This window comes from Equus quagga, chromosome 5, assembly GCF_021613505.1.
Source record: "Equus quagga isolate Etosha38 chromosome 5, UCLA_HA_Equagga_1.0, whole genome shotgun sequence".
NCBI lineage: Eukaryota > Metazoa > Chordata > Mammalia > Perissodactyla > Equidae > Equus > Equus quagga.
In genome coordinates this window covers 42,636,577-42,659,533 of record NC_060271.1, presented here as the reverse complement: position 1 = coordinate 42,659,533, position 22,957 = coordinate 42,636,577, and the positions used below count along the sequence as shown (strand labels likewise).

The window sequence follows — 22,957 nt, the reverse complement described above, 5'->3', positions numbered from 1 at the left end:
TGTTGTAGTGTAGCTTGGTTTTATTTATGTCCACAAATATTTCAAAAAAATTACAAAATACTCAAATGGAGAGAACACAGAAGTCACAATTTCTGGGTGTCTACTGTTTACACTGTGTTATCTCATGGCAAACTACTCATATATACATTTAGCTTCAAGATATATATAAACGTAGCAAATCAGAATGTACACTCTGCTCTGCTTCTGCTGCATGAAACGTGAAGCTCAACCTTGACAACATTGAACGAGATACATACAAAACACAGAAAAGCAAAACCAAACTTCAAACAAAAGGAAGGAAAATTCAAAAGGAAACCAAGGGGTCGGGCTTCAAAGACACTGTGAAGGTCTGGGGCCTCCTGAACCAAGTGCAGTTGCCCAGGTGAGGGTTTCAGGTTGTGGGTTTTTAAATGGAAGAATCTCAGTGCTTCGCCTTGGGATATGGGGAGAAAACCAAAACCTAACAAGAAAACGCCTTCAGACAGTTTTCAAGTACAGACTTTAAAGTACTTCACACTCTCTCCTCTTTGGAAAAATGGATGACAGAGAGAGGAGATCAAGGTTTAACTGAATGGTAGGCATTGTGTTCTACCAAAAGGAAAAAACAGGTAAGAGGTGGGGGCATCAGTGCAGGAGCCTGCAGCCAGCAGAGCTGCGGCGTGGAGTGCCTGGAGGAGAGCAAGCCCACCCTGACGGCACGTCACCACCCCAGAGGGAACAAATGCCTCCGGCCAATGCAGCCAAAGTTTGATGACAAAGGGTTCATCTGAGCTTGCCTCCCCTCTAAGGAGCTAAAGTTAAGGCAGAAATGGAATGAAAGAAAACAAAAGAAAAAAACTATAAACATTTTGACAGATGAAATAATCCTTTATCTGTCCCAACTGAAACCAAACAGTTTTAAAGAAACTGGAAATGCCCCTGACGCAGGTTTGAATCTGGAACCTAAATCTGAGCTAATACCTGCTGGTTTCTGGGTCAAAGCGCCAGCCTCTTTTCCTACCCGCTGCGTGGCTCGTGTCCTGGACACATTCCACATCCACTGGCCCACGGCCCTTTTAGCTTGTCTGATCATTCTAGGCTATGACCACCACATACAACAGCAGAGACAGCCCTCACGTGTCTGAGAGAAGAGGAGCGGGAAAGGTCGCAGCCTGGCAGAGAGCCTGATCAGCGGGTGCGCACATCCCCAGAACTCCCCACTCTCTGCTTTGCAGGAAGTGTGTCACGTCAGCAGCTCAGAAAGCAGAGACGGGCTCCCTGCAGGCAGCCTGACCCCACAGCGCGCACCTCCCAGGCGGAGGCCTGCCTGCCCCTTCCACATTTGTGGCTCCAACTCTTGTTCCTTCTTCTAGGATGAAGAGTGGGACTCACGTGGTTTCCCCGTCTGATGTGGGTCACCATGCACAGACCTGCTCCTGGGGCGGGGGACGGACATACAGGCCACTACTTACAACCGGGCCAACTCTGGGGTCTCCCTCACTCAAAAGCAGCCTCAGGCTGTGGCCAGGATAGCCTGGCCTCACCACAAGAAGATCCAAGTGACAACACACACGAAAGGGCAGATTTCTAAAGATTCCTTTGGCAAGCATATGTGCTGAGTTATTTGTAGGGAATCATTTTCTTGAATTTTCTAGAATGTTTATGAAATTGTCAGAGTATTTAAAAAGGCAGTTCATCCAGAATAATCAAACGTGTGTGCATAGAAATCTATAAGGAAATCTACAGACTCACAGAAACATGTGCTTTCTATCCCGCAGAGACAGAACAACAGGTAGACATTTAACTCCTGCGCTCCTGGTGCAAAAGGAAAGCGGTTCAAGCTAACAGATGTCTGCACCACTGGCCAAACACAAGCTAGGAAGAGACAGAGGCAAAATCAAAGTGGCCAAACAAAGGGAACAGTTTGTAACATTGTCCCTGCAAAGCTCTGGCTGCTCACTGCTGCGACCAAACCTAGTCCCAAGCTTTTGCCCATTTGTAATTAGTAACGCCCATCTGTTCCCTTTAATTAAAGGGATAATTATATATAACTTTTTATTAAAAAATCAACTCTGTATTCTGTCGATAGCTGGTAGGAATTAGTGACATGGCTGGAAAAAATAGATCAGAATAGTAGTTTATGGAAGAAAAAAAAGGCTGTCCTAAAATTATTTATTTACAGACATAAAAAGCCATGCTGCAGAACTTTCTCAAATTATGAAGATTTCCTACAATGTATTAAAATAAAAGATTTTTTTAAAATTATAGCTCTCGGATTCCAAAATCATATGCCACGTATCTGCAAACCTTGTGGGTTTTGGAACACACGTAACTGAGTGTGTCTGCACGCACAGTGAAGGGTGTGAACTGGATTCTAGCACCTACTGAGAAATCAAGGAAGGAAAAGAAAACTAAAGCCAAACCCCAAGACTGCAGGAAAGTTTTCTGAATGCTCAGTCCAGTCCAGGACACACTAAGTTTCTGGGGGACTGTCATGCAATGGGAGACCCAAACCAGTCTCAAGGAATCCTCTCTACAAACAAACACTATTAAGCTGATACATTTTCAGTTGTGGGGTTTTTAAATATATAAAGAAATCTTTAGAAGATATTCTTTTTGCTTTTGCAGCTCCTATTGTATGTAAAAAGTCCTGTTTCTCCCCCCAAGAATTGGGGTTTCCACAGCCAGCGTTAACAAATAAATAACTTATAACTGCTTGTCACCTTCTTTCTTCAGTCGACTGGAAAGAAAAGAAACAGGAAAGAGTATTCAGCATCAGGCGCGGCAGACGGGACCAGGCCTGTAGCCCAAGGGTCCGATGCCCCGAGTGGCCTCCCATGCAGCTGACCCTCCCTTACCTCCCTCCCATCAAGACGGCTCCATGGGAGTCCCCTCTATGACCAAGAGGCCAGGGCCCAGCAGAGCCAATATGGGAGGAGTCTGGCAGTTGCCAATATGGGAGGAGGGCCAAGGGCACAGTCAGGAGGGGCGGCCATTGGGCTGGGTCTGTGGCCCACAGATGGGATAGGGGGAAAGCCTGGGCTCAGCCAGCCAGCTCCGCCCTCCTGGCCCATCCCCGTGTCACCTGTAATAATCTTCCTGACTTGGTAGGTGGCCACCATGCATGTGGGGGTGTCCATGCAGCCACTGCTGCTCCATGGCCAGTCTCTGTAGCTCGGCCGACTGGGCATGCATGGCCTGCAGCTGGTGGGCCGCCGACATGGGGGGTGGGATGGCCCCAGGCAGGTCTCGGGGATAGGGGGTGCCTGCCAAACACAAAACAGACTCTGACACAAGAAGGCCAGGGGAGTAGCCAGGAAAGGCCAGCGAAGAGGTCAGGAGGGAGCCTCCTGAGTGGAGGGTCTACTTACTCTGCAGGTATGAGGAGAGCAGAGGCCCCCAGGGGAGAGAGTGGCCCCAAGTACTGTCCCTCGGGTCCCCTGCCTGGAGGACACCCTCCTCCTCAGGCTTCAGGCCTCAGCCTAGTGTTTGTTCTTTGGAGAGGCCTCCCCTGAGCCCTGGATTTTAATTCCACACCTCTGTTATTCCTTCACTGCCCACCATCATCAGCCTGGCTCTCGTCACCCATTAACACCCCCACTGCCAGCTCTCTGAGGGCAGGAGTCTGCCTCTCTTGTTCCCCAGTGGATTCCCCCCACATAGGAAGTGCTTGCTGAATACATAAATGAATGAGTGAACGGGGACACCAGGACAGACCACCAACCCAACTCTCACACTGGACCTTCTTTCCCCAGGTGCATTCTTACCAAAAACTGGATGACGAAGCATCTCGTGCTCATGGGGGGGCTGTCCAAGCAGAGGGTTGGGGAGGGTGCCAGGGGGATAGGGAAAGCGAGCCAGGTGAGGGCCAGCAGTCAGGGGGTCAACCAGCGGGTGAACTGGGCCTGCTGAACCTAAAAAAGGGGTAGAAGTCCAGATGCAGGACGTGCAGGGCTCTGGGGCCCTCTCGACATCTGCCCCCCTTGGCTGTGTTTACCACTGACTGCCTCACCACAGGCTCCTGGCCACCAGGGCTGCCAATAATCCTGACCCAAACTGGCTGTCCCCTCACCACACACACCTCCACAAAACCATAAAGCAGGGAAGAGCTGACCATTCGCTACATTTTTCCTCCTCCCACTCCTGAGCGCCCCCTGCAGGCAGTCTCCTCCACCCCATTTTGCTGAGGACCGTGGATCAGCACAGCTCACCTGGCTGACTGCCCCAGGCCTGCCCCGGTCAGTGCGCCTCATCCCAGCCTCAGGCTGCCTGGTTCCCTCCCCGGGGCTGCATCCCTGGCCCTTCACCCGCAGAACCCAAAGCAAGTCAGCAGAGCAGGTGCTGCCAGCCAGGGCTGCATTCTGTCGGCAGGGACAGGGGCTCACTAATCCCTGCTCTCCATGCTGGCAGCAAACCTCTTGGCTTTCCCTTCAGCGTATCATCTACTTGGCTGCTGCCCTTGGTTCCTTTGAGTTAGCACTGTCTTGCCTGCCTCAGGCCCTTTGCACTTGCTCTGCCTCTGGCCTGGAGATACTCCCCTGGTTTCCAGAAACTCGTCCATTCACCCACTTCAAGTCTTTGCTCAAAAGTTACCTTCTTTTGAAAGCCGAGGCTTTCCCATGGCCCTGTTTATAACTGCAACATTGCCTCCAGCTCCCTTGTTCCATCTCCCTGCTTACTTTCCTCCAGAACACTGACCACTTTCCACAACCTGAGACACCTTTATTTACTGCCTCCCAGATTTGGAAGGTAAACATGGACAGGATGTCGCCAGCATCTACAACTGTGCCTGGCACATCAGACGTGCTCAGCAAATATTTGTCGAATGAATGGTGTATAAACAAGTGAGCAAATGACTGCCTGTCCTCAGACGGCACTAAGGCGCATCTGCTGGTTACACCAGGGCTTTTTAAAAGGCCCACGCCAGGTGGCATCAGAGTTCCAGGTGTCAGGATCGCAGGGTGAATGTGATGGCTCCTTGGCTTCCCCAGAACCATCTGCCTGGAGAGAGTCCAGGCTCCCCGCGTCAGGGCTGCGTACACGGGTAGGTACTGCCCTCCCTCCCCCGGGGCACTGCTCCATCAGCTGTCCTCCCCAGCATGGAGGTCTGCCCACAGGGAAGTCCTGCACGTGGGCTGCGCCACGGGACCTCCACAGCAGGTCCTGGTCCCAGAGTGCAGGCTCAACTGCCTATGCAAGAGCAAGGCCAGACCGTCCTCCCACCCCGTCTATCCCGTCTGCAGACCTGTGCAGGGCAGAGGGGCCTCCACCTGAGCCTGCCTCCGCCTCAGACCAGCTTCACTCCAGCTGGCCAGTCAGCAGGCCTTCAGGAGCTCTTGTTCCCAAGCGAGTGAACGGAACTGGGTGGCCCTGGTCAGGAGAGCCAGCTCAAAGCCAGCAGAGGCCCAAACCCTGTTCCTTAAGGGGGAATGGAGGACTGTTAAGTTCTGACTCAGTGACAACCTATAGCCTCCCTCAGTGTCCCAGGTGCCTTCACCTGGCTCCACAGGCCCTGTTTCCTGCCCTCAATCTGCCCCAGTAAGCACAGGCCGCTTCCTTCCACCCTGCCCAGCCCAGGCACAGGGCCAAGAACCTAAGCTGTAGCTAGGAGGCCGCAAACAGAAGGCCCCAGGATGACTCAGCTCTCTGGGGACCTGCAGCTCTGGAGAGCTGAGGGCTGAGCAGAGACAAAAGCTGTCTGTGAGGAAAGCAACAAGACGACTCCCAGGTGGATGCTGAATATTCTAAGATCAGCCAGGAATTAGGGATTTGTCCAGAAAAGAACAATCTCTGCTCTTGGACAGCAGCTTCACCTCTGACCCAAACCACCTTCACACCAGAGCCCAACCCAAAGTGCCCTCTCAGAGCCCATCTGGGGGCACCCACCTTGGTGGAGGGGGTCCTGCTGGTGGAGGTGGAGGTGCGAGTGAATATGTGAGTGCTGGTGATGGTGTGGGGTCACATTGAACATCTGCAGTCGGGCCAGGGGATCGCTGGTCAGCGACGCCATGCGCTCAGCATGGATCCGCTCAGCTGCCAGTCTATCAGGGTAGCTCATTTCAGGCCGTAGCTGGGGACCCGCCAGGGCCAGTCTCTCCCTCTCCAAGGGGTTCAGGCCCGGGTGGAAAGAAGCAAAAGGGTGGGGGCCCGCAGTTGGGGGGATGGTGAGGGCGCTGTGCCGGGCGAAATGCTCCATGGGGTTGGTGGCTGGGTGCAGCGGGTCCAGCTCTGGGGGCTTCACCTCAAAGCCTGGCTTCATCCTCTCCCGCAACTCACGCTCCCGGATCTCCCGCTCCCGGATCTCGCGCTCCCGGAGCTCTCGCTCCCGGATGGTGGGGTCTACGTTGTAGAGGCCAGGCATGTGATAGGCCAGCAAGGGGTCAGTGGGGTTGAGGGGCATGTAGAAGGGGTGGTTGCGGTTGGTGGGTGACATGACGTGGGGCCGAGCGTACTCGCTCAGAGTCCGAAGGGCAGGCGTGTCGGGCCCGATGTATGGGGGCACAGCAGCAATGGTAGTTGGTGGTGGCTCAAAGGATGGCCGCATGTGGCCAGGGCCAGTGAGCTGGGGATCGCTGAGGCGGCCTTCATGTGCTGAGCTGGACGCCTTCTGCTGAAGGAAAGGAAGGTGTGAGGGATGGATGCCCAGCTGCCCAGAGGGCTGAGCTCGGTGCTCACTTTGTGAAGTAAGCCCTGCCTTGCTGCCATACTGCACCTGACCAGCCAACTTGGTCCCTCCACCCCAACACTGAGACCAGGCCCCAGCCATGGTCCAGGACAGGTGAGGGCCTGGCACAGGGATGTGGTCCAGACCCTGCTGTGACTGTCTCCTTTGTGCCTGCGGCATCCCTTGTGCCCTAGATGCGCCTGTGTCTCTGTGAGACCAAGGTAATACATGTGGGGGTGTGTGTGTGTCTGTGAGAGAGTTAGGGGGGATGACTCGGCCGAGGAGATTGCCACAGACCAGGGTTGCCGGGGGGAGCGATATGACCTGGTTCTCCTCCCCTTTAGCTTCTCTTTGGTCCCTTCAGGTCTAGAGGTCTGTAGTGCAAGGACAGGCCCTCTCCTTGAGGCCACATTGATGCTGTGAATCAGCCTGAACCTGCCAGGGCCAAGGGAGGGGGCGCATGGTGAGCATATGGGAAAGCGGGAGGGTCCAGGCTGGATCCAGTGGGTATGAGTTGTACCAGTGGCTCAAGGATGAGCAGCACTCTCAGAAAAGCCTGCAAATGGGGCTGAAACTGCACCTGACCCTCCGGCTGCCGTGAAAATGAACCAGGCAGTGTTGCACAAAGCTGGGCGGTGCGAGTGTCTCCAGGCCTGGCGTGGCCAGCGGCGCCCCCCTGCACACAGAGGCCGCCCACTGCCCGCCAGCCCGCCAAGCACTCACGGTTGCTCGCTCTGCCTCCCGCTCCCGCTCGCGCTCGCGCTCCTTTTCTTTCTCCTTCTCGCGCTCGCGCTCCTCCCGCGCTTTCTGCTCGGCCTCCCGTTTGGCCTTCTCAATGGCCTCCTCCCTCTTCTTGGCAAGTTTGGATCCCGCCAGAGGCATGAAGTACAGGTCTGTCCGTGCACACGAGTTGTAACCCCGGTCCAGGTGTTTGTAGAACCTAAGAAGGGCCGCATCACTTGCTGGGGGCCCTTGCTGAGGCCTCCGCCAGCCCCCAGCAGCCCAGCCTATCCTGCCCCAGCTGTGCCCAGACTCCTGGGGACCAATACCTGGCTGACTGGCTGGCATGGCTGGGGGTGTCCACCACAGTGGGCTCCGGGGATGGGCTCCTAGGTGGAGGAGGGGGGCTCTCAGGCTCCTCAGTATCATCCAGAGCCTCTTCCTTGATCTGGACAGTAGGGAGCGGGCAGGCTGCCCCCCCAGGTACGCTGCCTCCCGAAGAAACAGCAGCAGAGCAAGGTGGCTGGGCCGAGGGGCCGGGTCCCGCAGGTGGGGTGGAGGTGGAGGGGCAGGTTGGAGGGGTGATAGGAGGAGGGCCCCCAGGGACAAAGGGGTGCTGGGCGAATGGGGGCTGGGGGGCCACCTGGTGGAGGCCTGTCGGGGGATGGGAGGCAGCAGCAGGGGGCAAGCTCTGGGTCTGGGTCAGCACAGGAGGCTGGGCGGGGGAGGAGGGCAGTGGCTGGCTCTGAGGCATCAGCTGCAGGGGTGGGGGGTGGGCCGACGGGGGATGGTGTGTAGACAGGGAGCTCAGGGGCTTCAGTGCTGGAGGGGGTGGGAGGTTGGCATTCATGGAGAAGGGTGAGGGCCCTGAGAGGTGAGGTGGGTGCTTGTGGGCCTGTGGTGCCGGCAGCTGGGGGATGGGTGTGGTGGGTGGGGGCTTGATGTGTGGCATGGCCAAGGGTGCTGGTGGCAGGGGCTGCTCCCGTGGGGGCTGCTGGGGCTGCAGTGCTGACTGAGAGGCTGGAGGCTGCAGGGAGGTGTGAGGATGACCTGCTGCCTGGGAGGCCTGGGGAGGGAGGCCAAAAGGCTGAGGGGGACCTGGGTGCTGCAGCATGGGCCCAGCCTGGAGGCTGTGAGGGCCAGGGGGGGCCTGACTATGCAGTGGGGGTTGGGTATGAGGCGGGGCAGAGGCCTGGCCAGCCGGCCCGGTCAGAGGCTGCAGTGGGGGATGTGGTGAGGGCAGCCGCTGGGGGTGCAGGGAAGGTGCCTGCTGGATATGGGCATGGGGAACAGGAGCCGTGGGAGCCTGCGGCTGGTTGGGGGGCTGGGAGACCGAGGGGGAGCCCTGTGGAGGGACTGCGGTGGCAGAGGGTGTGGGCCCTGGTGTGGGAAGCTGGGGGGTTCCCGGCGGGGCGGCAGAGGGAGCTGGAGCAGCCCCACTGGGAGCCTGCAAGGTTGAGGGCTGAGCCTGCAGCATCTGCTGCTGGGCAGAAGAGTCCGAGTCACTCTCGTTGTCCTGGGGGCTGGGGATGCTGGGGGACGTGCTGCGATTGTCCTGGTCGATGTCTTTGGGGTCACTGCTGCCCTCATCGTTGACACTGCGGCTGTCCGAACTCTCTCCCTCGCCTTCGGATGGCGAGTTGGGCCGGCTGATCTCCTAGGGTCAGAGAAGGGAGGGATGGAATCTCTAGGAGAGCTGGGGTTCTCTCTGCCCTCTGGTTGCTAGTGCCTGGCAGATGACAAAGATGTGTGCAGATGACCAGTAACCTCAGGCCACCTCCCAGGGAGAATGTGGGCTGCGGGCTTCTCAAGGGACACTAGCTGCCAGCTGTAGTCAACGTAGCTCAGCTATAGTCAACCTGGCTCAACTGTACACCTTACCTGGGTTTTTGTCTTCTTGGAGCTCGTCCTGTCAGCCTCCTCTGTATCAGAGGCCACCTTCTCTCGCTGGCGCTTGGTACTCTTAAGAGGGGACGAGGCTTCCTCCTTCACCTTCTGCAGTGGGAAAGCCCACAAGGAGCATCAGGCCAAGGGAAGACGTCCCATCAGCCTCAAGGAGGAAATGAGGACTGTTTGCCGACATCTTACTCCCACATTCTGAGCTCCATCTCCAGCAGCAAGACAGCTCTGGAAGGGGCCAGCTGGGGCCAGGAAGGAACAAGTGTCTGGGGATGGGATTAACTTGGCTTTGAGGGGAGGGAGCCTTTCCAATCACCCTCCACCTTCTGCCTCTGAGGCCTCGGGAAACTCAAGGCAGAGGAAGCCCCAAAAGGTCAGTGCTGGGAGCTATGCTGGACCCCCTTCCTCCAGGCCGCAGTCTGGTCCCTAGGCCAGGGCAATGCTGGGGTCCCAAGAGGCTCCACAAACAACCTGCGGACCCATGTCTGAGGAAGCTGAATACCAACTCCAGCAGCCCAGGTTTTAATGGGAGGGTGGGGCCGAGGAGCCCCACTACCCACCCCCAGCACCTCACCTTGGCTGACTTCTTCACTGTCTCTGCTTTACTGTCATTGCTGGAAGTGCTGGCAGCGCTGGGGGAGTTCCGGCCACTGGAGCGAATGTCTTCACTGATGGGCGAGGTGCGACCATCAGGGCTGGCTGGCTGCTTCTTTCGACCACTGCGCAGTGTAGACATCTGCCCACCCAAACCAGGCGCTGGTGAGACTGGACCCCAGTCCCCACCTGGGCCACCTGAGCCCAGCACACACACAGGAGCCAGACACCAACTACCAGCCTCGTGGCAAATCCCAGCCTGACAGACAACAGGCACCCCTGGCTGTCCCTCGCTGCACGGGGTCAATATGGAGCTAAGGGAGGAGGGGATGATTGGGTGGGTTCACATGGAAAAGAGAGAGATTCGCAACTTAACCCAAAGCACTCATCTCCAGGGACTGTCCTGAATGGCGTGTGCTGGAAACGAGCGAGGCTCTCTGAGGGGAAGAAGTCAGCAAGGGCAGTCTACTCTGCCAAGTTCTCCAGAGCAATTACACACAAGATCAGCTTTAAATCACCTCACCCTTTCTGTTTATTCCATCTAACTGCTCACTCTCCCAATCCAACCAAACCAAACCAAACCCTTGCTGATTTCATCTGACAGGATGGGAAATGACCTAAAGAAATGAGCTGTCAAATAATGAAGCTCAGCTCCTACAACCACCAAGCACTTCGACATGTTTGTGCAAAGCCACAGGGGCTCAGAAGAGACAGGGGTACAATGATTCACACTGGCCCATCTGCTCCCCTCTGAGCGAGCAGCGGCCAGGCAGCCAGGACAACAGCAGCCTTGACACGATGGTTGGGTCAGAGGAAGGTTAACGGTGCCACCCACCTGCCTAAAGGGCCACTGGGGAGGCCAACACTACAGGGACAGACCCTAGCGGTATCCTCAGCCCCCAGCCTGGGAAAACGTTCACTCTCAAAGGTCCCTGCTACATTTCCAACCTGGGAAACAGTTTCTGTATGGAAGGGGCTGTTAAAGTGAGTAGAAAAATGTACCTGAAGTTTCCAAAACTGGATCAAATATTTTTAAAAAAGCCTGCAAGTTTTAAATAGCAGAGATATGCCACACTAGAAGTGACAAGCCCACGTGCCAGAGGAAGGTGTAAAGGACTTGGAGAGCCTGCACTGAGCCAGAAACCAAGACCAATGCACCTCACTGACTCCCCAAGGAAAATGTGAGGGCAGGAGAGAACAGAGGGCTCTTCCCAGCCCCAGAGGCAAAACTAATGCCTTTGGGCCTCTCATTTCACCTCAAGGGATCTGCTTCTTTACCTAAAATGAAACACTTCCTGTCTTCCTCCTGGTGGGCACAGACCCCAGCATCCTAGTAACCTGGAGAAGTAGTCAGGGCTGCCAGAGGCTCAGGTTGCTGGCTGTGGGGACTCACCGAGCCACGACTCCGCCGCGTCCTCATGCTATGTTTCCCACTGAGCCCATCGTCTTCCTCTTTGACAGGTTTGAACATAAATGGTGGGGGGTCCACAGGCTTCTCGATGGGCGGAAGCTCGCCGTATTTCTTGAAGTGGATGCGGCAGTCTGTGCAGAGCAGGATGTTCTCTCGGCCTCCGTGGTGCCAGTCTTTGGAGGCTGCATGAGGTAAGTGGGGTGGGGGTGGGGGTGGGGGGTCAACCTAGAAAACCAACGTCCTTGGGGACATCTGAGCGGGGGGCCCTTCTGTGGGCTCAGTTGACCCTGGTGCCATAAGAACCATGCAGCACTGGGCTCAGACAGACACACCTGTCACTTGGACAGCTCAGGTGCTGGTGCTACCCTGCTCTCTCCCAGGGTGAGCGAGGATTTCAGGAATATCAACTACCCTACCTCATCTCGGGGTACCCAGCAGGCTCCCAGGAAAAAGACAGGCACCACCCACCCACCCTGACCTTGAACAAGTGTGTCCTATGCACTGGTCGGTACTCCAAACTGACTACTAAACAGGGGAGTGTAGTAAAATAAAGATTTTCAGCTTTTTCAAGTAACCCTGAAACACAATGCAAATGTCAAATCAATTACTACCTTGGCAGGTCTCCAATTTGATTCATGAAATGTTCTGAACCTGCAAGTGTCTGAGCCTGGCCTGCTCCAGTGAAGGCCCCCACTGCCCCACCCAGCCCTACTTACTGGTGGTGAAGCAGTGGCGGCAGGCGTATCCCTTCAGCTCCTGCTCGCTGTCCTCACTGTCGAAGTCATCCTCGCTGGCTGAACTCAGATCCACTGGGCATGGAGGGCACACAACAGGGGTAGAAGAGACATCATCATGCTTGGCTAAGACCAGGACCACTTGTGATTTCTGATATGCCCTAGGTTCTGAACCACGAGTCAGAGTGGCCCAGTAGGCTAAGGTGGGACAGTATTCACAAACGACCACTCTGAATTCCTCAGGGCCAGTCATCAGAATGAAAAACTTGTGTGTGAGGGGTGGTACCCAAGGGCCTTCCTTGCCAGATTTTGGGGGGCTGATGTCATACCTGAATCCTGGGGTGGCCAGCACTGATGCCTACACCAGTGAATTTGAACAGGGTAAAATGCATCCATGATGCTCCCCCTGACTCGTCCAGGCATCCTGAGGAATTCCCTCCCCATCGAATCCTACCCCTGCCAGCCCTGCTAGATTATTTCTTATTTGCATGTGCAATATAAGTGACCTTCTGGTCAAATGCCCCGGGCCAGGACAGAACCGCAAGGCACTATTGTTGCATTCTAGTTTTTAGGAGTTAACAAGGTGTAGGCTTCGTTGTCATATTAGATTGTACGTTGCACCAGGACCAAGAGGAAGACCTTGGTAAAGCAGGGGAAGGAAGAAAATGTGAATCTGATCTCACTGCCGCCACGATACAAGTGCAATGAGAACTCAAACAGCACACCATCCACTAGATGGAAAAACTCTGAAGTTATCCAAAACACCTGAGGCTAAGGCCAAGACTTACATTTTTGTAAAAAATGACAATGATGTTGAGTTTATTAGAAAAATCTGAATGTACAAATAGTTTGTAAAACTCTCCCTACCAGATCCCTAAAGTCAGCACTACAGTTAGGTCAGGCTTCACACACATGCCCACAGGCACACAGGCACAACACACACAATTCCCTGGGTCATCAGCTCCAACCCACACTGTGACAAGAACGTCTGTGAGTGCAGGCCCAGAGCTGGGACACACAGTGTGTGGGTGCATATGAAAGTCCCCCACTTACAGAATTCACTGGAGGGGGGTCTGGAGGGCGTGTTGACGGGTGTGGATGCAGTGCGAGTCTTAATCCTCCTGAATACCGCCTGCCTGCGGTGCCTGCGGTGGGCCCGGGAGCTGGCTGCTTCAGGGGTTTTTTTCCAGTAGTAATAGAAGGTGATTAGTTCCCCCTGCAAGAAAGAAGGGCTAGCTGTGAGGACAGTGTCCAGAGGGGTTTGGCTTTTCCATGTCCCCCAGCACACACTCTGCAGCTGGCAGCAGAAGCTGGGTTTATAATAGCTGCACTGGAGACAAGTACAAAGAATAGGTTGCGCTCCTGGAGTCATGAGGAGAACCAGGCTTGCTCAAGACACACCCACTGAGCTACCTGAATGTGCCTGTCTCTTCGCCCTGCTGAGCATACCTTCTAGACGCTAGAACAGTCATTGATTCAGCAAGCACTTTTTGGGTGCCTACTATGTGTGAGGCGCAACCACTGGTCTAAGCAACTGGAGGTGCATCAATAAACAATCAACAGAGGGGAAAATTCCTGCCCTTTAGCTGTGTGTGTGTGTGTGTGCACGCGCGCATGCATGCACACGCGTGCACAGAGGATGTTTTCTTCACAGCATTCCAGTGAAATCACACAAGTGTGACAAGGAAATGCCTAGCCAGTTAGACTACTCCAGAAACAACCAAGGTGGCTGGGAACTAGCGCCAGGCAGAAGGTCAAGAACAGAGACCCCAAACCCAAGAACACTGCTCTACAGCCTCACCCCGAATCTGGATGTCTACACCGAGACAAGCTGGCACAAGTCCTAAAGGCAATGACTGGGGCTTGACAAAGAAAGACTAAGAGTGGTGTTGATGTAAAGATGAAATGCCACATGTCATAAGGTCAGTCTTTAAGGCAAAGGAACTACTCTTTTCATGGCCCAGGAGAAAGGGAGGCAAGACATCTTTTAAAAAAATATAGCAAGAGGACATGAGCCCAAATGCAACTTAAAAAAAGGGGGGGATTTTGGCACCCCCCCCCCCCACCACCACCAGCGGCTCAGCAGGCATGCTGAACACACACATGGGTGAATGGCATGTTCAGCTAACCCTGGTTGACAAGAGACTAATTTCCTAAAACAAATATCCCAAGATAAAGCATCTCTACCTCTTGAAGTCGTGAGAGAGCCTAGATCACATTGATCTTCTCTAATTAAATCAACATTGTAGAAAGTCAACTTGGGACAGACTATCGTATCCTGGGAAGTCACCCTGGGGGGATCCCACATCCCAAGGTGGGAGGTACTTGGACAGAGCGCCACTTTGTCTCACAGAAGGCTCACTGCCTTGTGAATGAGAAGACAAGAAAGAAAGAAGCAAAGATTTTGTTCTCCAGTGACCTGATATCTAGCTGGAAAGACCTGTGTTGGGGAGACTAAAATAGACAAAGAAGTGCAGATACCATATGACAAACTTGTGCAACTGACAGAGTCCCAATCAGATGAGGTTTCATTAAAAACCTCCCAGAAGCAACAGCCTTGGAACACGATGACAAGTAAGCAGTAAAGAGGGTAGATTTTAGGTGGGGACATGGCTTCTGTAAAGCAGGTAATGCATGTGAGCTGAGTTTTGACTACTCAGAGTTGGATTCTATGTCTGTGCATTTCTAAGAGGTACGAACACAGCTGTCATCAAATCCCTAAAGGAGGGCTGTGATTCAGAGGAACTTCTGACTGGCTTCCATAAGCCTGCTATACCATGTATCTCTTGGAGCTGTGGATGTATTTCAGTCTTTCCAAGCACGACTTAACAAAATACTAGTGATTGCCAATACTTAACAGATGAAGCACGACCCCAGGCCAAGGAGGCCAGGAGCCAGCCACCGCAGACAAGCACACACATGCCCGCACGTGCGCCCATCCACTGCACTCCCTTTTCAGTTCCATGAAAAGGTAACTGAACAATAAGGGAAAATGTAGGAACTGCCATTGGAGTTCTGACTTGTCTATCACATGTTATTCCACAAATGTAGGCTAGAATTGTCCCTGTGGTGACTGGAGCATCCTGAGCCCCTAAGGCCATGGTCCGAGAACCTCCTGGCTCCCACCTTTTTACTTTCTACCTCCCTAACCTGGAAAGTCTTTTCTCTAATACTGATCTTTTGGTGTTGGCTGGCTGGAGGGAATAAACTCATAAATCCACTAGGGGATTAAGAGATCTGTGCTGACATAAAACTCACCTAGCTCTGGTTTTCCTAAGAGAAAATACAGAACAGAAGCCAAGGCAGGTCACTGTCATCCTTCAAATACTTTTGTTAGAGTGGTGTGCTTCATCAGTTCAAAAGGGCAGCTGGTACAGTAAATCACAGCCCAATCACAAAGCTGGAAAGAAGAATGAGAAAACCCAAAGTGGTTCCACCCACCTCCTCCTTTAGCCGAAGGTGTTTTAGGGGCTAAAGGGGCTTTAGGATCACAGAGGCCTGGAATGTAAGAGGAAATGTAAAAGCTATGGGAGACGGAAGGAAACAAAAATGGAAGAGAAAACTGGGCGGGAAGTGCTCCTAGGCTCTCTGCGAAACCTGTCTTACTTGCAGGCTCTTACAAAGCAGCCACCCTGACATTTCTACATAGCACTGGCCCACAACATGACAGTGCCTCACACCATTACAAGAGACTATTTCTATGTCTCAAATATTAATGTTGTAAAAGAGTTTAAAATGGTTTCAAAAGATGGCATAACTTGCAGATTAAAATAGGGGAAGCCAGAGTTCAGTAGGGTTACAAGACTGGTCCAATTCCAGATACCATACAGAAAAAACGCTCAGGAAAAGCCCAGGTTCACAACTTTAAACCTTTACTCTTACAGTGTGTCCTCCTCGAGTATATATGAAAATCAGGACATGAAAAAGAAACCAGATATTGAAACAAACATCAACTTTTTGTCAACACTTAAGTAACAGCTTTTAAAGAAGAATAAGGAGTCCAGAACAGATTATATAATCTGAGTATCAAGGATCAAAATGACTGAGCCAGAAGGACCCTTCTCTATAGGTCTAAAATTAGTTGATGAGAAAATGAAAAATATAAATTTCAAAATTCAGGAAGATGGGTGAGTGACTAGAATTCTCATACCCTACTGGTGGGAATGTAAAATGGTCAAAGCACTTTGTCAAACTGGCAGTTCTTACAAAGCGAAACAAACATTTACCATATGACCCAGCAAGTGATTCCACTCCAAAAGAAACAAAAACATATGCTCACACAAAGACTTTTACACAAATGTTCATAGAAACCTTATTCTTAGCAGCCCAAAACTGGAAACAATCCAAAGGCCCCTCAACAGGAGGATGGATACATACAACACGGCACACCCATACACTAGAATACTACTTGGTAGGAGAAAGGAAGAAACTACCGCTACACGCAATCATTTGGATGAATCTCAAAAACATCATGTTGAATGAAAGCAGCCAGACACAACAGAGTGCAGGCTGTATGATTCCATTCTAGAAAAGGCCAATCTATCATCACAAGAAGCAAATTAACGGTTGCCTGTAGTCCGGTGAGTAGAGAAACTGTAAGAGGACATGAGGAAACCTTTGGGGTGATGAGAATATTCTATAAACTGACTGTGGTGTTATTTACACAGATATATACAATTGTCAAAATTCACTGAATTATGCACTTAAAGTGGGTGCATTTTTATGGTATAGATGGTATGCATACCAATTATACATCAATGAAGTTGACTAAAAAAGAATTCCAGGCCAGGTTTTATTAGCTGCCTCTCAACCACTGTAATGTCTATGAAGAGATTCAACATTGGAATGGAGCAAATCTAGGAGGATTAGAAACAGCATACCAGGGACTGCATGGGTGGCTAGGTCTTGAGCACAAACAAAAGAACATGTCGGGGAAAGCTTTGGTTCTACAAATAGGGAGTGAAGCAGCTCGAGGCCTCACCAGGAATGAAGTCAACTGAACTTGAATCAAACATGCATAGTGTGTGCTGCAGAGACCCGGTGCACATAAATTCAGGGAACAAAAGCTGTTGCAGAAATCAATAGCTTACTGAAACATTAACACAGGCAATCATTGATCAAAAGGCAGCTCTACAAAGGCAGCCTTGCAAATTAGCTCCTGCTTTCGCTTGCAAGCAAACACAGAGGTATAAATGTTGTCGACATGAATGGCCTGTAATGATCATTTTGTTCCGGATGCTCTCACCTCATCTCACAACAAGGCCTCACAGTCCACACACCTCACATCTTGGTGCTTTAACTGCACACAGCAAGAAGAACTAAACCGGTTTAGTGCCTGGGCAACAAAGAAGATGACGGGGCAAAGTCATCGCCAATCAACAGCACCATGGGCTGCAGTTCTTGCCAAGAGGAGTGCTCACATCCATTGGTCTATTATTTAGCAGATTCTCTCTCTCTTGCTCCAACTCCTTTGCCTTTTCTTTTGGGGGGTGTGTGTAGGCGGAGGGCTGCTGGATTTTACCAACAGGTCATAAGCAAAATGCCATTGGCAATAAAGAGATCTGCTCCTAGATTTAGGTACTAGCTTCCCTCCCTGAGGCAGGTTCTCCACACAGCAGGTCTTCTCCCAGGGGTTAGAAAATTAGGCACCATTAGGTTTCTCTGACTTTCCATTAAGAGAAAAACAAGGCATGGGGAGTGCCATACCCAGAAGAATGAGAAGGAAGAAGAAGTTGTTGCTTCGTGCCATGCTCCATCTGGGTGGGGTGGGGACCAGGAGCACAGAGAGAAAACAAAGCGAGAGAGAGAAGAGTCAGGTTGACAAAGGCTCTGGGCACCAGTGGACAGCTCAATCACAGACTGCTCCTGTAAACCAGAAGCTTCCTGGGCTTGGGCCACTTGGAATCATTAGGAGGAATGGTTCCTCCTCAGCCACGATTTTACTTCTATGCCTCCCAGTGTCAGGTTGGGAGTCTACCAAGTTCGCTCAATATAAAACGTCAGGGCAGACTCCCTCTACGGCCCCATTACCTGGGCAATCAGGGCTGAAGCAACAGAGGCTGGGGCTGCTCCGTCCTGCCAGCTCACCTCTAACAGGTAGCTTTTCAGGTATAAACCCACTTCAGTTAAGTTCTGCTGGTATGCTGGGGGCCGGTTCTGCTTTACCTTGGGTAAACAACAGACTAGTGGCATGTTCCAGGGCCTGAGTGGGTGTCCCAACTGAACGCACCAGCGCACGAGCAGACGCGCAGAGGAGGGGGTTGGAGGTGGCAGCTGACAGCCCTGTTGCAGAAGACAACCTGATTGGGTCTCATTCCTGTCTTATAAGAGGTCAATTTACCTGCATTTGGTAAGCTAAAACACTAGACACAAACATAACTGCTATTTAATTTCCCTCGGGCACTGCAATGTTAAGGAAGAAGAACCTGTAACCTGTGCTGCCCAGTTAAAAAATAATTTCTTTTTTTAAAGTAAGATAAGCTACATGTCTTCTCTACAGGGACCTTGGAGAAATGAAAGCATAGAACAGACTCTTGAAGAGGGAAGGCATCGTAAGCATTTCAAGTATCAAAGGTTCACTCTCAGCAAGCATGTCTGTCCCCCATACTGAGCAGAGGGGCAAGCTCCCCACTGCCCAGGTTCTCTGACACCTTGGCCCAGCACTTAACTCTCAGTCGGGAGCCCTCTGGGAGGCTGATGTGGAGGCAGAAAAAGGCAGTCAATTTGTTCTGTCCCCTATCAGAAGCGTAAGGATACACCCAAGATTGAGTCCAAATTTTTGTGATTATGACACATTATTATTGCCACAACCACCCAAAGAAGTCTGGACACCCTGAGGTAGGTGGGGGGCATGGTGGAAAACAAGGTCCAAGGACCAAGGGCCCTAGAGCACAGAATCCAGGGTGCCTGCAGCCTGCCATCTACCATCCGGTCTTCTCTTCATAAGCCAAGGAAGGCCTCAGTCTTTTGGAAATAACCTTGTACACACAAACAGACACACACACACACACACACACACACACTCTCTCTCTCTCTCTCTCTCTCTCTCTCTCTCTCTCTTTCAATTCAGTACACGGAACATTGTTCCTTTATCTTCCATTCTCACAACATGGTTCTGTGACCAGCAGAAAAAAATGACAACAAGCAGTTAGGTCAAGAAGGCCCTAGAAAACTACTGTCCTGCTTCCTTGTACACACATGGAGGTGGGGGAGGGAGAGAGGGAGGGAGGAAGGAAGGGATCGAATTCAGGTGCCTGCACCATAGCGAGTGCCCAGGCACCAGCTTCAGAAGGTCCCCGGTATAGGCTGCGCACAAACGCTTCCTCCACTGGTGAGGGAAGGCTGCAGCTAATTTCTTCTTTACCACTGAACTTGCAGTAGGCATCCTCCCTGGGCCAAGCACCACCTACTAAAAAAGAGGGGGCAGCAAAGGAGATTGGGGATGGGGAGGCAGGCCTGGAAGCTGCTCATGGATGATGGCATTATAAATACGGCTTCTTTCTGAAGCTATTTTACAGGCTCTCCAAGTGCGTCACCCACTGTCAGCTGAGCAGACTGCAATTATGTGATGGGACAGAACCCCCTATGTGGCAGAGATGACAAACGCACACCCTTGCAGGCAACTGACACGCTCCACTGCAAGAGTTACAAAGTAAGCATTTAGAAAGAATCACTCTAATTCTTTAACACATATTATTAACTGTTCTGATGCTAAATAAATATTTTAACATGAATATGTAGAGAAAACATAGCTAAATGATCTCTACACAGTGCCTTAAATCTACATGCTAATGTACCATTAGTTAGAATCAAGGTGTTGTTCCCATGCTAAAACTTTTGTTTGAAGAAGGCCCTTCAGTTTCCATCTGCTCCTTTGGTGTCCAGGTAAAGAGGGTGAAGAAACTCACCACTTAGTTACTGGATAGAATGGAGAGATCTAAAGCTTTTTTTTTTAAGGTGTGTTTTCCCACGGAGAAGTTCCAGCAAGTAATGAATAGTCAGGAAACAAGGCCCCAAACCCACTAGGGGCAGGAGAGGGGATGACACATGGCATAGAGCTGCTTCTCAGACTTCATTCCCCAACAGGGCCCCAAATGGCCAAGGCCAAGAGGAAATGAGACTGGCTATGGGAATCGGTCCGGGAAGCCTGCATGTGACACATCCCCGGGGAAGCACTCTACTGGAGTGCTCTGACCCTGCAGCTAAGCTTGGCCCCTCTGGTCTCAAAGACCACCTCTGCCTGGGAATTAGAGTTGCATTACTTCTTAGCAAAAACTACTAATTCAAGGGTGGTGAAGCAAGTCATAAAATTTCCTGGCACAGACTCCTATGCAAGTCATTCTTTCCTTTCACTCCCTGAGGATTCAAGGGCTGGATCTGACAACTGTTCAGCACATCTGAGGTGAGAAGCTGGGCACTGAGCAAAACCATCAGCTATGTTTAGGAGCAGCCACCCTTACAGATCTTTTTCCAGCGGGCAACTGGTTGTCTTCCAGCAACGACTTTGGTAATTAAAGCAGTGTTCTCCTGGGCTCCTTCTTTTGTTAACCAAGCGAATCCCCTAATCCCTGAAGGAGCCCCGACACTGTCAGCTGGCTCTGCTGCTAATCATTAAATACCACCTCTGTGGTCTCAGAGTGCAGTGGTAGAATGATGATGTGCTTGAAGGCACACAGCAGCATCACAGCCTTCTGCATCAAGAGGTAGAAGGGCACTGATCTAGTAGGCCATGAAAGAGGAAGCCTGAGGATGAGGAGGCAGCCTGCTTCCAGGCAAGACAATCAGTCCTACCGACCTCCAGCTCCTCTCTTGGGGAAAGGCAAAGGAAAAGAAGGAAAGGGAAGACCGGACTGCGAGCACATGAAGGTCTCCTGGGTTTAACTGGGTGTAATGATGAGGCCACACTAAGATGTTCACAGAGATGTTCCTGAACAAAGCACCCTCCCCTCTGTTTTTAAGATCCCAGTTGGGCAGGTTAAAGAATTTTTAACAGTTTGTTTTTAACTATGTTTGTACACTGTGAAGGAACTGGAACAGACTAAGTTTTTTGTGAGGAAGATTGTCGCTAAGCTAACATGTGTGCCAGTCTTACTCTATTTTGTATATGGGACACTGCCACTGAATGTCTTGATGAGCGGTGCTAGGTCTGCGCCTGGGATCTGAACCAATGAACCCCAGGCTGCTGAAGCAGAGTGCGCGAACTTAACCGCTACGCCACCAGGCCGGCCTCTTTGTTTTTTGTGGTTTTTTTTTTAACCCCAACTGTAAGAGATTCCTAAGCTCTATGTTGCTTTAGTTGCTGAACTCAGCCACCTGCAGATCCTACCTCTGGTCCCACAATCACAGTCGAATGTCCAGACTTCAGGCCTTGGCTGACCTGTCCCCTCCCACACAGAGACTAGGTCAGTCTTCCCAAAGCCCAGCTCTGACCTGTCACTTTCCTGTCCAAATCATCAAAGGCCCCTCAAAGGCAAGAGAACAAAGGCCCAGCGGCTTCATCACTTCTTCCAGGCCTCTCTCTCTGTCCCCAGAAGACCTTTCTACAGCACTGCCCACTTCTCATGGCTTCTGGCTTATGTTGTTCCTCAGTGCTCTCCTCTCCCTGCAGAATGCAGCCCTACGACTCCCTCACCGCTGCATCTCCTCAGCGTCTGGGTCCAAGGCCTCCTCACCATTCAGGGCACAGGTCATCACAGATGTCATTTTCTCCTCCTTAAAACCTTCCTTTACCCCTATCCCTCTCCCCAAGCCCCAGAGGTCATCTGAGGTCACTTCCACTCCTATCTTTCCATTCTTGCCTCTCTCCTGTACATACACATTCCCCCTTGGACTGTAACCACGAATGAGCCTGTCCAACTCCCCAAGTCTGTGTCCATTTCATCTGTGAGTATCTCAGAGGTCTAGGACAACATCTTGAATACAATGAGTACTCATTAAAAGTCTGAGCGAATCAGTATTTCCTGAGAATTAAAAATCACCTGAAATTAGCTCTAAAAGGATAAAACTTTTGAGAAATGGATACAAGATTGCCAACTTGTTATCCTGTCAAGTAAGGTCATTAAAAATAACTGCCTCCCGATCTCACCTTCATAAAAGAAAAGACATTTTATTTAGAAAAAAGTAGAAAAGGTAGACAATCTCCAAATAAGAAGAGTTTCTTAATTTGACATTTAGTGTTATGAAACATGACATTGTTCTTTTTTTTCCCCCTGAAGAAGATTTGCTCTGAGCTAACATCTTTGCCAATCTTCCTCTATTTTGTATGTGGGTTGCCACCACAGCATGGCTTTACAAGTGGTGCAGGTCCGCACCCAGGATCTGAACCCACGAACCCAGGCCGTCAAAGCATAGTGCACTGGACTTAAACACTACGCCACAAGGGTGTAGCTCCTATATTGTTCTTATTTTCGTTTCAGTCCCCATGGATGAGTAAAAACTTAATCCACTCACACAAGCTGGTGTTTGGAAGCAGCTGCTCCAAACGGGGGCATCATGGGCTGGTGGGAAGGGAGGCTTAGGAATCCAATGCCACCACTTCCTCACTCAGTGGCTTTATTTATAAACCAGCAAACCACCTTTTCCTGGGCTATGATAGCTAAGCACTATAAATAAGCACTTCCCATAACTCAATATATTTCATCTTCATAGGTCCCCTGATAAATAAATATCTTCATTATCCCTACTCTACCAACAAAACAACTGAGGCACAGGGAGACGGTCATGTGGCCAAGCTCACACACATTGAAGTGGCAGCCCTGGGGCGCTGGTTCCAGAGTCTTATGCTCTTAACCATTCTGCTACGAAGCAAGGGCAAATAGCTATCTACCCCTTTTTTTAAAGCCAGAGGCTCAAATTTGGGTTATCTTTTATCTACAAAGTTCAGTGCAATAGTATCTTAAACCTCTTACCTGTACCCTGAATAGTCATGGCTGAAGAGCACAAAAGAACACCTTGCAA

General features: G+C 51.5%; 1 protein-coding gene across 4 annotated transcripts in view; it reads right to left on the bottom strand.

The window, feature by feature from the left end:
* RERE (arginine-glutamic acid dipeptide repeats) overlaps nt 1-22,957 on the bottom strand; it is a 404,029-nt gene continuing 381,072 nt past the window's right edge. For all 4 annotated transcript variants that reach the window (XM_046660504.1, XM_046660507.1, XM_046660505.1 and 1 more), the window contains 11 exons: nt 13,055-13,217; nt 11,984-12,076; nt 11,250-11,449; nt 9,837-9,998; nt 9,245-9,358; nt 7,693-9,020; nt 7,367-7,583; nt 5,866-6,586; nt 3,747-3,893; nt 3,065-3,245; nt 1-2,719 (listed from right to left, as the gene is read on the bottom strand). In XM_046660504.1, coding sequence (XP_046516460.1) covers nt 2,686-2,719; nt 3,065-3,245; nt 3,747-3,893; nt 5,866-6,586; nt 7,367-7,583; nt 7,693-9,020; nt 9,245-9,358; nt 9,837-9,998; nt 11,250-11,449; nt 11,984-12,076; nt 13,055-13,217 — 3,360 coding nt within the window. In that variant the 3' untranslated portion in view covers nt 1-2,685. The remainder of the gene's footprint in view (nt 2,720-3,064; nt 3,246-3,746; nt 3,894-5,865; nt 6,587-7,366; nt 7,584-7,692; nt 9,021-9,244; nt 9,359-9,836; nt 9,999-11,249; nt 11,450-11,983; nt 12,077-13,054; nt 13,218-22,957) is intronic.